The following is a 15,275-nucleotide window of genomic DNA, read 5'->3' as shown; positions in this document are numbered from 1 at the left end:
TCGTTGTTCGTGTCGTACGAGTAGTAGTTAGTTAGTTAGTTATTATTAACTAAGTAAGTATACTACTACTATTATTATTACTTACTTCTTCTTCTTCTTCTTCTTTCTTTTCTTTCTTTCTTTTCTTTCTTCTCTCTCTCTCTCTCTCTCTCTCTCTCTCTCTCTCTCTCTCTCTCTCTCTCTCTCTCTCTATGTATCTATCTATCACGTTCTTTTCATTCTTTCGTGTCGTTTTTATAAAGTAGAGTCTAGACGAAATTTTCCCGACGAGTTTCCGTCGTCTCCCTAGCTGAAGTAAATCGTTTTCCGCTGCTTGCTTATTACGATTATCATTGTTATTATTATCAGTCGACACTCTCGAGCTTTTCATAAACCCCGCAAACTTTCGCAGCAGATATTAGCGACGTTGGGGAACGCAGGAACAGGGGAAGAATTTATTTCTAACCAGTTTGTTTCGCAGATGGATTCGCCGAATGTTTATTATTAAATTCTACACCGAGAGAACTTGAGGCAATGAATGCGAAGATGGCGTGGCATTTAATACGATGACGAATGTATCAAGCAAGAATTTTTCTTATCTTAGTGTCATCCATTTCATCTCTATAAAGAGCATCGCAGGTCAAAAGTCATATTGTTTCAAAATTTCTTCTAAATTTATCAAATTTATTCATGGCTTCTTTATAGACAATAAAATTTATTAGTTTTGAAAATTGATATTTCAATGTGTTAAAAAAGTTATGTATTCGATTATTACAGAATGATTCAGTCTCGTAAAATTATGAAATTGAAAAGAGATGACTATAATTACATTGTAAAATAATTATGGTTATGAATCTTCAGTTTTATAATTATTGCTGCTAAAATAATATTAGTAATGAAAGGTGTACTAAATTTTAATAAATTGTTTGAATATATACAATAGTACTGATTAAATATTTAAATATAAAAAAGATACATTTATTTGGTACAAGAATTAATAATTTGATTTAAGTATCATTTTTTATTGAGTAAATATTTATTTACTGTACTGTTGAAAAAAATATATTTAGTAAATTTTTAAATAAAAATTTAATAATTTTTTTAGTGTAATAATAATACTTATAGTTGTACTCCAAAAAATGTATAACTGGTATCGAAAATGACTATAAATTAGTAATAGTTAAATTATAGTAATTGTAAACTATTTTTTCTCTCCGTGTATATCATTGCAAAAAATTTCATTCGTACAATTTCACGTACGTAACATTATTAACTTATTCCTTGAACTTTGATTTTGTTATAAATTCACTTGTGCACATTCCGTACAAGGTTAATTTGGATACGCTAGAGAATATCTAATATCGAAGTAAATGACTGTTCGAATTTCACGATCGAGAGCCCACGACGATAATCTCCGCTTCGACAATGAAATTCCGCGCACGTACGGCCCCGTTCCGACGACCGAAGCCGTCTTAGTCGAGAGTATACATTAATCCGACAAAGAAGCTGCTTTCCATATTATTGCGATTTATATCGGCCACCTGCCGGTAAAGCGAGCAGCTATATTTTCTCTTAATTCATTCCGCGGGAATAAAGATAAAAGTTAGGCGACGGCGAGCCACTGATTTTCTTCAAGACTAGTGATATTAATATCTCTGGTCTTCTACTTTTTACTTTTTCAGTTATATCTGTTCAGTGATTCTTGCTTGCCGGGAATTCCCAATGCCGGGTTTTCTTACGTAATTTACAAAGTACATCTTAGATTTAAAAAATTAATAAATTATTAGAAAATTATCGATCGTAAAAAATTATAAAATATCATAATAATAAAATTTATATCTTATTATATTATATATTATTTATTGATACTAATAAATTTTCGTTTTTTATGAATGTTATATGTATTTTTTTATAATATCTTCTATGTTAGGGACTTTTAGATATGTTAGGGACTATTATAATAAAGTATTTATATATAATTAATAATAAAATTGTTAACTTTAAAATATTATCTTGACATATCCTTAATTCGATTAAATATTTTTAAATAATTTTTTTGGCTTTACGTATTATGGAAGAAGGGACATCACATACACTATATTCGTTTCCAGGATTCTCTTGCAGGAATTCCTCTATGCGTACCGTATATAGAGAGACAGTGAATAAGAAGGAAGATCGGAGAGGGTTTCGCGCGCATTTGCATGAAGCTGCCATAAGCGTCGCTCTTTATATAAGTACTAAATTCAGTATTACGGTCGTTCTCCTCTTCGTTTCTCTAAGCGGAACATGTATAAAGGTTCCACTGGCAAAAAGTGATACTGTTGGTCGAGAAAGACAAACTTGTGCGGGTATTGCGCGAGAAGAGTCGTGACTTTGGAGAATTAATGGTATCCAACGACGGTCGAAAATTATTTTCGACCATCCAATATCCAATATCGCGACGAGAAATATATGAGTTAATCGTGACCACCTTTAATCCACTGACTGTTTATAAAAAAATCAAGCTTTGACTTTTCGCGAATGTATTTAGAATCGATGCGATAATGAGAATTTTGATGTATTCACATGTAGTTGATTTATATATATATATAGGTTTTAAGATTGCTGTTGACAAATCTGTAGTAAAAATTCCGAAAAAATCGGCAGATCGAATATGGCGGATCAAAATTCTAAATTTTGTTAGATCAGTGATTTCAAAAGCTCTTGGAATACGAATTTTATTCAATAAATCAAGATAATTTTACATTTTGGTCTGCCATATTGGATCCGCCATTTTGAATTTTGAAATTTTAAATAATAATTATAAATTCATAATCAGCGACTCTAAAAACTTTTGGTAAGACGTCAATTAGGTGTTAATTATTTCTAGGAAAAAGTCAAGTATGAAAGAGTTAACAATTTCTACAATGGAACGTAATGACAATTCTCATTATTAATTAAATAACAAGAAATTCCGTTTAATTGATGCATAATATTTTATTCAATTCAAAAATTGTTCATTGAAATTTAATTGACAAAATTCAACAGATGAAAAGAAAATAACTTTTTATTTAATAATTACGTGAAATATTATTTATTGAGAATAAAATATTATTTTCTTTTGTTCTATTGAATTTTGTCGCTTGCGTAGTAATAAAATTTCAATAAGAATAAATTATAATCTGTCTTTCTGCAATTACGAAGGTTCTTCGCGACATTCGAAAATAATTAAATTCCTACTAAGGATGCGTTTAATTAGGTTTTAACAAGAATAATTTAGCTATATCGATTTTCAATGGTAAGATTCGTTCAAGTATTAAATTCTCTAATTAATGGTATAACGAGCAAATGAAATTCTATACAGTAAGAGTTAAAACAATATGAATTGTTGCAATCAAAAGCATATGCACTATCGTAGTCGCGAGCACACTGGACTTTCCCACAAAATATCAATACAACGATTATCCGAAAAGAAAGGAAATATCCAATTCCATTTCAACTTCGACCTTATCCACAGAAAATTTTTCATCAGAAACTTTTCCAATCTTCTATCACAGTATTTTCGTTCCGTTTCTTAATCGGTCGCGAGTTTTCTGTGAACTCAGCCAACATTGGTAATACGCGATTCTTACATTCTATCATGACTCTCATCGCGATTATTTCTTTAAATTCATTAATTATATTGGCATCTTATCGGATATTTATGTAATAAGAATTTCAATATTACAATAAATATAAAAACATAATAAAGGAATGTAATAAGGAATTTAATTAGTATAACATATTAATATAAAAATAAAAATTTTTATTATAAAATTTCTTTGACATTTTACTACAAATTTAATAAAACTAAAAGTATATGATAAATAAAGATATACATCTTTTCCATAATATTTGCATTGTGTAATATAATATAATATTGAGCAAAAAATCTTAAATTATAATTTTAATTAATTTTAACAAAATTCCATAAACATGTTGATAAAAAGGATCAGAGCTTTTAAAAACAATAATATTACGAGAGAAAAAAGCAAGTTCGTCTCTTAGGCGATAGAAAAATTCGTAAGACATTTTAATGGTCTCCGGGAAAGTCGGTGTTCTGATTAAATCGCCTTTCACGAGTCAGCCGGTACTACTATTATAAAAGTTGTAACAGCTTTATTACGGCAGCTCTCTCTCGTACCGTGACTGGAAACGGAAGAATTTTTAATTTCGTAATCGCACAAAGACGGCTTTTGAGTTTAAGACTTGGTCGAATATTCAGTGTCTTTTCTTCCTTTGTAAACGAGGTTTCTGTTTCTCTATTGGTTGCAAGATCGAATCTCGCATTCAAAGTTTGATCATTTAACTGTCTTAAGTATTTATTTCTAAAGTTTTATTATCAATGTAGTTTATTCTAACTATCTATTCTTATCCAATGACAATGTAAAAAATCTATTGGACTGCTCTTCTAAAGTTTTTAACGTAAAATTTCTTTACATAATTTTTAGCTTTAATCAAGACGTGTCATTGAATTCTTTAATTGGATCGAAGCTCTATGAAATTTCGTAGTCATCATTTAGGTATTTGAATGTTTGATGTACTTTCTGCAACAGTTTTAATAATAAATAAAGGTTTTTTTTTTTTTTATTTAAAGCACATTAATGTCAGCCTCGATATAATGTAAATAAAAAATATTAAGGTATCTGAATAATTATAATTACAATAGATAAGATATTTCATAAATAAATTAATAACTAATTACAAAATTAATTATCTTTATAATTGTTATTTTATTGTTATATTATTGTTGATTATCTATATTAATTACTCTATTTTGTTTTTATTTTTATCCTTATTTCTGTTTTTTTTTACATTATATTGGATATATTTGCTATATCTATGATATGATATAATGTGATATAATGAGAAAGAGAGATCACTTCGAATGGCAGGAACTATAATGTTCGATCCGCATTGCACAATCTCTCTCTATTTTGGCTTTCTTACAACTAGATCTTGGCTTTGTTCCCGAATTGGGAATGTCTTTTAGCTGTGGTAATAAAATGGACGTCTGGCATGCGTCTTTGTGACATATTTGTTTTTAATAGTGCGTAAGCGAAAAAAATTGATTCGCCCCGATATCAATGGAAATATGTGACTGCGATTCGTTTTATGTGCTCGCAAAATTCTGTCTTTTTCCTAGGAATTTGTTCAATGAAAATTCTGTTTTTATTTTATTGACTTCCAATTCGCAATAAATTATGCACTTTACATGATATTTTATTTTGTGTGTGTGTGTGTGTATGTGTGTGTGTGTGTGTGTGTGTAGCCGTTTTGCTATTCGCGAATTCGAGAAATTCTACGCGTTTTTTTTTGTAGGAATATCGTCGAATCGTAATAACGTTGCCAAAATTCAGTAATATTATCACTCGATTTTACGTCCGAATCACGGCACCATTAATTCTCTGACACCATTTGGTAGAACGATCGGGAACATTAATAAAGAATGTTTTTGTCTAGTTGTATGAATGAATCAACTTCAAGAGATATCTTTTCGCAGACATGACAAGCAGCAAAATGTTCTTATTGAATACAGATTGGATCTATTTTTTATTTTAATTTCTTTAATATATTAATCTGTTTTATATAATTATTACATTAACTCTTAACTATCGTCATGGATTCACTGAACCTGTATCCAATTTTTCAAATATCGAAAAGTATAATAAAAATGTTTCCAAGATACAAGATTAATTCTTTTTTTATGATGTCAGTTAAGAGTTAATACAATTCATTATATTAATGATAAGCTTGCATTAATAATTACTTTATTTTGTTTATCTTATTTACAGTGTATTTGAAATATATAACGGAACTTGTTATTTATATATTATTGAAAAATTTGTATTGAATGTAACACATTTCACATGATCCCAAATGGTTTACTCAAATGTTTGTGTTCATTTAATATAATATGAATATCTTCGTTAGTGAATATCATAATAGTCAATTATCCACGTTCTACTGATAAAAAGTCTAAGAGAATTCTGTCCTGAGATGGAAAAAATTTGGTTTTTTTGATGATTTGATATATAAGAAAATTTCCTGTAGTAACTTATCAAGAGCGTAGGTTATCAAAAGTAGCTTAAACCTAATTATCCATTTAGACTAATTATTTCTTCGATCGATAGTCCGTTAGATATTAGTGAATTTCTTGCATAATATTATAGCTATAATAATAATGTTTCCACATCTTTTAGTAACGTAGAGAATAGTTTCCAGCTAGTTAAAGAATTACAAAACATATATATAGAATACTATTAGAATAAATTTGGTTTGAATTTTATTAAATATAAATTAATGTCTCTATTTATTAATGTATCTACAGATTTGGCCATTGAGAATATTTTAAAAAGATGGCTCCATTTTGAAAATTGCATGATTTCTAAGATTGAATTTATTAACGCTGTACAAGTAATTCTAAACATCATTTATTTTACATTTGATAATTGTTTTCATCAACAAAAATTCAGTAATCTCTAATGGATTTCTCTTTTTCCAGCGGCGGACTTAGTATTTTAGGATTTAGAAATTGAAGCGACACGAAAGATATCCTTGCCTCTATATTTTAGAACATTGTCATGGCTATTCCAATGGACATGATTGATACTGTGAAACAAATTTTTGAGTCCTTTCACCCGAGAATTCAATTTACGATTGAATTTGGAGGGGATTCAATCAATTTTTTTTAGACATCACTATAATAAATAATAATAGTAAACTGGAATTCGATTGGTTTTGTAAGTTTCGACGTTTCGGGCAGATTTCTCAACTTTTTGTCAGCACATTTACTGCCCAAAAGAGGGGCACTATTATAGGAATGATCGACAGATGTTTTTTACTCTCTTATTCTAGATTTCACAAAAAAAACTTGAGATTTATTATTAATATGTTACTTGAAAAATGATCATCCTTCCGAGTTTTCGATTATTATCGAATTAATTCCGTAATAAAATTATTGTTTTATAATAATAATAATAAAAAAAAACTAAGGTGCAAAATAACGTCACAGATCATCTTCATTTCAAGAAAATATGTAATTCGTATATTTTATTTTTTATTTCATCTAGTTGTGCTGAATTGTGAATTCAGGAACACAATAAAAAATTTGAATGTTAAAGTAGCTTCCTTCAGTTTAGACAGTTACTAAAGATCTTTTCTTATCTTGGACGTTGTATCCATAAGTAACTGACCAGTAGCAAAGCGTGGATAATTGATTATTTATTTATATTATTATGATATTCATTGAGGAAGACTCCAAAGTGAGTCGAAATATTTGAACAATTCTTTGAGATAATATATTGGGTTGTCCAGAAAGTTCGTGCCGACTAACCTATATAAAGGTTGTAGAACAGAATGACACCTATATAATTTAATAAATGTAAAATTTAAATCTTCTGTGTTTCAATTTTCCTTCAAAATCGGCACGAACTTTCCGGACAACCCAATATTTAAATATTTACATTATTAATTTTTGCGCTTATTAATTGTGCTATTATTCTCATTAGCCTTGAATTTCTTTGATTTTTTAAAAGTATAATTAATATTTATGACGTGTTAAATTAATATGTATTTCATTCATTTATCTTTAGAATTTACATTTTAAAACATATTATTTTTATGTTATAAATTGTTATGTTATTTTGAACATTAAGAAACATTGAATATATTAATTTAACACAAAAAAAACTTAAATAACATGATCATTTATGTTGAATTAACGAATATGTTAACAAAAACGCGAGTGGATTATTTTCAACACAAATACACAATGTTTTTTTACCGTAAGATTCATCAAATTTTTAGCATTATTTTTTTCCGATTCTGCCGACATTTCAAATGATAACATTTCAAATGATGATGCGATATAATTACAAGCGATGATTATTATCTGCCTGTCGCGTCTTCATTAATGACTTGTCTAGTTGGCCGCTGTGAATTGTGCCGATTGGCTTTACTGGGTTTCTTCCCGTCAGAGAGAAGTGCGGAGATAGTTCGATTCAATCGTGTTTGCGCTACGAGATTAATTGGTCTCGCCTCGGACTTGGGACTCGATGCGTTCGCTCAGCTGACAACGCTGAATATTCTCGCGTTTATCGACACAAACGCGCAGCGTCGTGAATGATTGAGTTTTATTCTAGATGATTCGTCAACTTGCTTCAATAGAAGACTTAAAGACCGATAACGGATAATATTCATTTTACTAAGAAGTTATTTACGTTAGATGTTTTATTGTACAATTATAATATGTTATGATTATAATATGTTATAATATTATAATTTAAAGAATGATGTGTATGATTAATTTGTATTATTTGTATTATTAAGTTTCTGTTGCATTAAACAAATGTATTGCTGCCTATTCTAATTCCTTAACTTCTTTTCATCTATTTCTAATGCCACATCTTTTAAGTATATGCTCTAGGCGTAAAATTTTTAAGTAATAAATTTAAAAGTGTGACTTATTTAGGGACCTTATTTGATTCAGGTATCTTATATGTTTATTATTCGTAATTCAGCAATCTTTGCGATATTTTTGTAGAGATACGTTTAAAAATCTTAATTGTTTATGTAACTATAATTTAACTGTAATATTAAACGAGATATAACGAGAATTATATTACATAGTTTGAAAAAATTTGCGTTAAATAATTTCAAAATAATTCAGTCTCAAACGGTCCACTCAAATTTTTTGTCTTAATTTAACACAAGATAAATATATTGGAAAGAAACACAAATATCATGTAAAAAAATGGGCAAAAAATGTAACAATTTGTAAATAAATTGTGAAATCATTTTTTTTTAGTTAAATTAACAAATCTTTCTGTCAATGCATGGGTATTTGGATATATCGAATTTTAAACAGTAAAGGTAAGTTTTTATATTTTTATGTGAATTTTGTTAACGCCTCATTCTTTGAATAACAAACAACTGTTTGCACAAATTGTATCGCATTTTTGTTTTTATATTTTTGATGGAAATCTTGGGAAACATGATAGGGAAAAGCTGAAAAATTATGCATTATAGAAAGATTAAATTAACATATAATTTTATTCATTTATTTCAGACTTTTAAAATATATTATCTTTTTTTATTTTTCATCACTTATTTTATTATTTTTATTATTTGTTTACTTACATAAATTATATTATTTTAACACTAAGAAATGTTAAATATCACTTAAACGCAAGATATTTAGATAATACAATCACATTATGTTAAATTAATATAGAGATATATGTTAAAAATTCAGCACAAAAAAATATGTTGTACAATTATCTGATTTTAACATAAATGCAAAACAAATGACGATCGTCTTTTCAAAGATACTGATTCAAAGATAAATGATTGCTTTCGTGCGCAAGTTAGCGTGAATATAAATGGTAAAAGTAACGCCGGAGTAAGAAGTCTTCGATAAAGTCTTACGTGAAGGAAATATTGGCTTTTTTCAGTCCGCCGACGTTCAAAACAGCGACACCGACGTCGCGCACGCAATTGAAGCTGCAGCTGATGCGGGAGCAGCTGCAGGAGCAAGAGAGGAGACAGGCGGAATTCCGACAGAGCTTGCAGCAGCAAAGGCCAGCTGCCGCACCGCCCAGACCAGTGCCACCTACGCCGTTGCCCACTATCGGTGTGGATGTACCACCGCAAGTATTACAAGTATGTGTCGCCTTCGTACATCATCCGATCTCCACGATCGATGCTAAATTGCTCGCGCAAAGCTCGAATCATGCAACACGATAAAATTATTTTGCGTTGCGCAATATCATGTTGTTATATTAAATTATAAATTCCTAACGTTATTACATTACGAGACATTATGAATTGCGTGATTACTCATTCTCTTTGCGCAAATAATTACTACACGATATACATCAGTACGTTGTATATCGTGTATACTATATTATTGTATATCTACTTTACATTAATTAATAATTTATACATTAGTTAATAATTTATACATATATTAGGTATGGGAAAAAGTTCGCGTTTTTCCCGTTACATCTAACGGGAAAAACGCCACGAACTTTTTCCCATATCTAATATATATGTACATATATATGTATACGTATACACATATGTATTAAAAATTGAATAATTTTTTCTCAAGAAAAGGGACAATTGAAATTTTTCGAATTTCGTATTATGTGTGTATTCTAAATACATCGGTCTCTAATCAGAAAAAAGGATAGAAATTAATTAATTTTAAATATTTCCTCAAGAAAAAGTAACACCAGAAAAAATAACACAATCAAAATAGGGATAATTTTTAAAAATAATAACGAGTATTTTTAATTTACATTGAATATAGTTTTCCCAACAAAAAAATCGATAGATTCTAAAAGAGTTTTGCACTTCTTTTACGTTTGTGCTCTGTTCACAAAATCTCATCTTATGTTCTCAAATCAATCTCATGATTTTTTTTCGAATTTAACGCAACAGAGCTTGAGGAATATCATTTTTTTATGAAAAAATTTATATTGTTTTCCAATTTGATTTTTTTGAAATAGAAAATAATATTAATTTCTGTAGTATTAAATGTATATAGAAGACGTATAGTAGTAAATGTATATAGAGGAAGAGAGAGGGAGAGAGAGATCTATAAATATCCAAATATATGATTAAACTTATAAATATAAATCTATTTTTGTCAAAATAAAAAAATTAATATCTATATTATTTCTAGAGAACTTAAAATAAACAATTTGTAATTAGGTTTTTGTTAATTTATATTTAATTATGCCGTAAATAATAAAAATATGTAATTTTCTTTTTCTCCTCATGAACAATTTTATATTTTCCATTTGAAAGGATAACGATATTAACAAAATTCCCGAAATAATGAATTAATAAGCAATAAACAAATAAATAACAATTGGGAACTGGCGCTGTAGACGGTTTGCAAATTTGCTTTAAATAAGCTTTATTTCAATAATAAGAAAACAATTAGTACATGTTTCGGTTAATCTTTTAGCTTTTTGTAACAAAATAATATAAAAAATTATTACAGTAATTATTATAGTTGCTGCCTCACAATAATTGGGATTTGAACGTACATACGTATATAATAATTATGTAATAATTTTATAATGTAATAATTTTAATAATAATGTAATAATTTTTTATGTTGTTTTGCTGAAGATTAAAGCTTTTTTAAAGCAAAATTGTATATCGCGCAATTTTGCTTTATAAAATACAGCGCCAATTCCTAATTGCTCGTTGTCATCTGTTTGTTTATTGAATTTTTTACTTGTGTCACTTTTCTTGCAGGAGCGTAATATATATAATACGTATAGTTTGATAAAATATGACAATTGAAAGTCCCAATCTTTTGTCGACATTCTTAACTTCTTTCTTTGATTTTACTTGTATTTGTTTTGTGTCAAAACTGGGGCGTTCGTTGAAGCTATAATAGAACTTGGCGTAAGTACCGAAGTATCCCAAGTCCACCGCGATGGGGGGTTTTCCCAGATAGAGTCTTGTTATCCAAGTAGCGTTGGGTCAAGCATTCGGTTACCATTGTTTGCGTTTCCGTCGCTTAAAGCTCCGTGCATATAGATATATATGCAGAAAGGCGGGCGTGGCTAAGATAACGATACCTTATAGTTCCGAGGTTCCGTAGTTTGCCGTATCGCAGTAAGGCGAGCCGAATTCTGTAGCATCGTTAATAGATCTATTCGGTACACCATGTCTATACTGTTAGAACTGTCTCCTCCCTCCCCAAAGTAATGGGTGAGAGGATATACGAAAGGGAGAAGGCACAAGAGTCGTAGATGGTTTACCTTGCAATTAGCTCCACGCAATATGGTTGCTGCATTCGTGAAAGGTTGAACATATTATAGCTGCGATAATGGTCTCGTCACAGAATTTTCACATGAGATGTAGATGTTTAAAGCCGAAACATCTTATAAAGAGTAATTGAGAATAATTTCTAAATTTAATCTCTTTCTTATGTACAGATATCGCACTCTTATTTTAAAAGTGATACAACTTTAAAAATTAAATTTTCTCTAGAAAAGGGGTACACTATTTTTAAATTTAACAGAAAATTATTGATTCATCAAATATAAAAAACATATTCTTGACAGATCAAATGTTATTTTTGTTATTTTCGTTCTTTTAAAAACTTTTTTGAGTTGTAATGATTTTGACAAATTTTTATTAAATGAAGTTAATTCACTTTTGATGAAGTAGAGTAATATTTTTTTAGCTCATTCATGGTAGTAACTAAAAAAAATCACCTTTTTTTAAATTTATTACTTTTAGTAAGTAAGGGAATGATATGATAAACGCGTTTTTGTGAACCCTTAACAATTATTTATAAGTTTTTTCACTCCCTGCTGAAGCATAATATTAAAAAGTGATCTTAAGTGATCGTAATATTATATATTTGTAATTACGTACTAAATATCATAATATCTCAATAAAATAATATTATATAATTTAAGATAATATTATATATATAAGAATAGATTAATATATAATAATAATAGGTTAAGAAAAGACACATCGCGGATCGAATACTAATGTCAGTTTAATTTTCCTTGCATTTCATTTTCCTTACATTTTTGCACTAGAAAAATTTATTTAGAAATTATTAATTATTATTAAAAAATTGATATAATCTGTAAAAAAAAGTAATAACGTGCCTCCATTTTTTATTCATTTATTAAAAATTTTTTCCATTACATTAGCGACCATACAGTATAAATAACACATTTGCTAAATCAGGAAATCTAAAGATAATTGATAAAAAAAGCATTAATAATAAGCAAAGCACATTAGCAGTATAGATTTGTGCACGAGGGCTTAATCGATTCTCTGATTAATTATCACTGTCTACGTGACTCGTCTGCAAATAAAGAGCTAACGCACCACGATGTGCCGATTTTCTTCAGGTGCGCACACTGTTAGAGAATCCGACTCGCTATCACGTCGTGCAAAAGCAGAAGAACCAGGTGCGCCAATACCTACATGAATCGTTTCGTGGCGGTGAGGGCGGCGGTGGCGGCGGTCGCAGTACTGGCAATGCGGTTGTCAGCGGCAGCGCCGGTAGCGAGGGCGGCGGTAGGACACCGGTCGACGTTGGGCCGCCACCCGTCCCAATGGTGGTGCAAAGTGCACCGCCCGGCCCGCAGCTGCATCACTCGAAGCCGCAGCATCCTCATCTCGCCTCGTATCCGCACGCCCCCGCGCTATTGCCACATCACCCTGGTAACCCGACGGTGGTCTCGGCAAGCCCGGATCCTACCACTACTGGCACCATGTCCCCAGGTCTGTCCAGCGTCGCCACCAGCAACTCCGAGGTACGTGTGGTGTGTAGTATGCGAGTTGATTGCGTGGACAGTACAACGCAATGTTTCTCTACGAGAAACCAGATATCTAAGATATGATATTTCATCGAGCGAAAATATCCAATCCCTTCCTCATTCAAAAGTTAAAAAACACTGAAAGAACGATTTTGTGGAAAGATCTCAACTTTTTTGTTAAATACAGATTCAATAATTTTGTTGGTAGATCATCAAAATAATTTTGTTGGAAATCAAACTGATTGTTAGAATATCAAAATTTTTTGCAGCATTGCACATCATTTTGTTGAAGTAATTAGATAAATTATTTCATTCGTATACATTTGAATATTATCTTACTGTTTGTTTCTTCTTGTTCACTTTATTATATTTTTGAAAGATCAATTAATAAAAAAACCAGCCATAATAATTTGCTATGAGGCCATCTGTATTTTTTGGTCTACCTATGTTTTTATGTTTTGTACGCACTTGTAATTTTAATCTGTGATCTAGACTAAAAACGATTCTTTTCTAATTATACATCATTTCTTGACAAGCCTTTCCAACACATTTTTTAGTTTTCATAATTATTTTTTGACAGTTCAATAAAATTATTTGCTGTATATAACAAAAGTTTAAATCTTTTAGCAAAATCGTTTTTCCTGTGTAGAGATGCGCGCGGTAGAGAAGAATTATAAAATTGGTTAGATAAAAGCCTTATAAAATTATAAAAGAATTATAAAAATATTTGTATAAAAGCTAGAAGATTAATTTGATTTATTTGAGATTCTAGAAAGAAGAAATAGGAAATGAAAAGGGAACAGTATATAAAAGGAATGGTTTCGCTAAAGTATTTAAAAATTTTGCTAGACACAGATCTGAAAATAATTTTATTCGACTATTAAAATTGTGTAGGACGTTCAAGCTAGTTATATTATTATATAGAATAAAATTTTCTGCAGTATTGTTCATTAGCTTTGACTTTGTTTATTACATAATTACAAAATTTTCAGATTTGTATCTAGCTAAAATTTTAGATAATTCATTTTTTTCCGTGTATAAAAGAAAATAATAAAAATAAAAATAGATTTTATATTGGAGTAATAATATAATGGCCATTTTCGATTTCGGAATGCGCGAATTTCGATTGATGAAACCAAAATGATGTAGCTGTGCGCGTCAAGAAGCCTCGCGACATCATAAGGAAAGTTATTTTTCTAACAATAAGTCATTCCCGTTCATTCCATCCAATCTACGTACGACGTTTTCGATTAACGCTAACTGGTCTTATGTAATCCGTTGGTTATCCCGTGTCACCGGGCGGCAACTTCACTCTCTCGCTCGTTTAATAATTAATCACTAGTATTCTTCAACACATCGTCGTTTCTTGCGTAATCTTGCGAAACGTGTGACGTCGCGTTTTGAATAATTTCTCGACTAGAATTGATTCTGTAATTCTTAATGATAATATCGTTATCATTATATATCATTACGTAAGTATAATATATAATTAAAAAGTTAACATTATAACGACATTATCGTTAAAATTTACAGAATTTACACAAAAAAAGACATTTTGTATTTATTAAAACCGATCTTTGTTAAAATTTTTATGTTTTAAATTTTAATCATTATCGGTTCCTGACTTTTTCCTTTTAATTTTTTGGTGAACACCTTTAAATATAGTATACACTAAATTTTGATAAAATTGATGTGTACTGCCAATACATCTCCACATGCTATCTACACTCTCATATCTGATTTGAATTTGTCTAATACGAAAATCTGATCACTTAATAAGACACTAAACTAGTTTCTATTTATAGAATGGCATTTTGCATGATTGTAATATATATATATATGTATATATATATATATATATATATATATATATATATATATATATATATATATATATATATTATTATTATTATTATTATATATAGTTATAGTTATACTAACTACCTACTTATTCTATTATTAATA

At 29.4% G+C, this 15,275-nt stretch overlaps 1 protein-coding gene across 1 annotated transcript in view; it reads left to right on the top strand.

Annotated features, from left to right (window-relative positions):
* Positions 1–15,275, top strand: part of LOC105627364 (microphthalmia-associated transcription factor) — a 90,747-nt gene that overhangs the window by 7,619 nt on the left and 67,853 nt on the right. Inside the window, exons 2-3 of the mRNA XM_012208651.1 lie at positions 9,453–9,660; positions 12,900–13,307. Of these exons, the coding sequence (XP_012064041.1) occupies positions 9,453–9,660; positions 12,900–13,307 (616 nt within the window). The remainder of the gene's footprint in view (positions 1–9,452; positions 9,661–12,899; positions 13,308–15,275) is intronic.

Source organism: Atta cephalotes (genome assembly GCF_000143395.1).
Source record: "Atta cephalotes unplaced genomic scaffold scaffold00001, whole genome shotgun sequence".
In the NCBI taxonomy this organism is placed as follows: Eukaryota; Metazoa; Arthropoda; class Insecta; order Hymenoptera; family Formicidae; genus Atta; species Atta cephalotes.
Note: the sequence above shows the minus strand (reverse complement) of the source record. Positions and strands in the feature narration are given on the sequence as shown.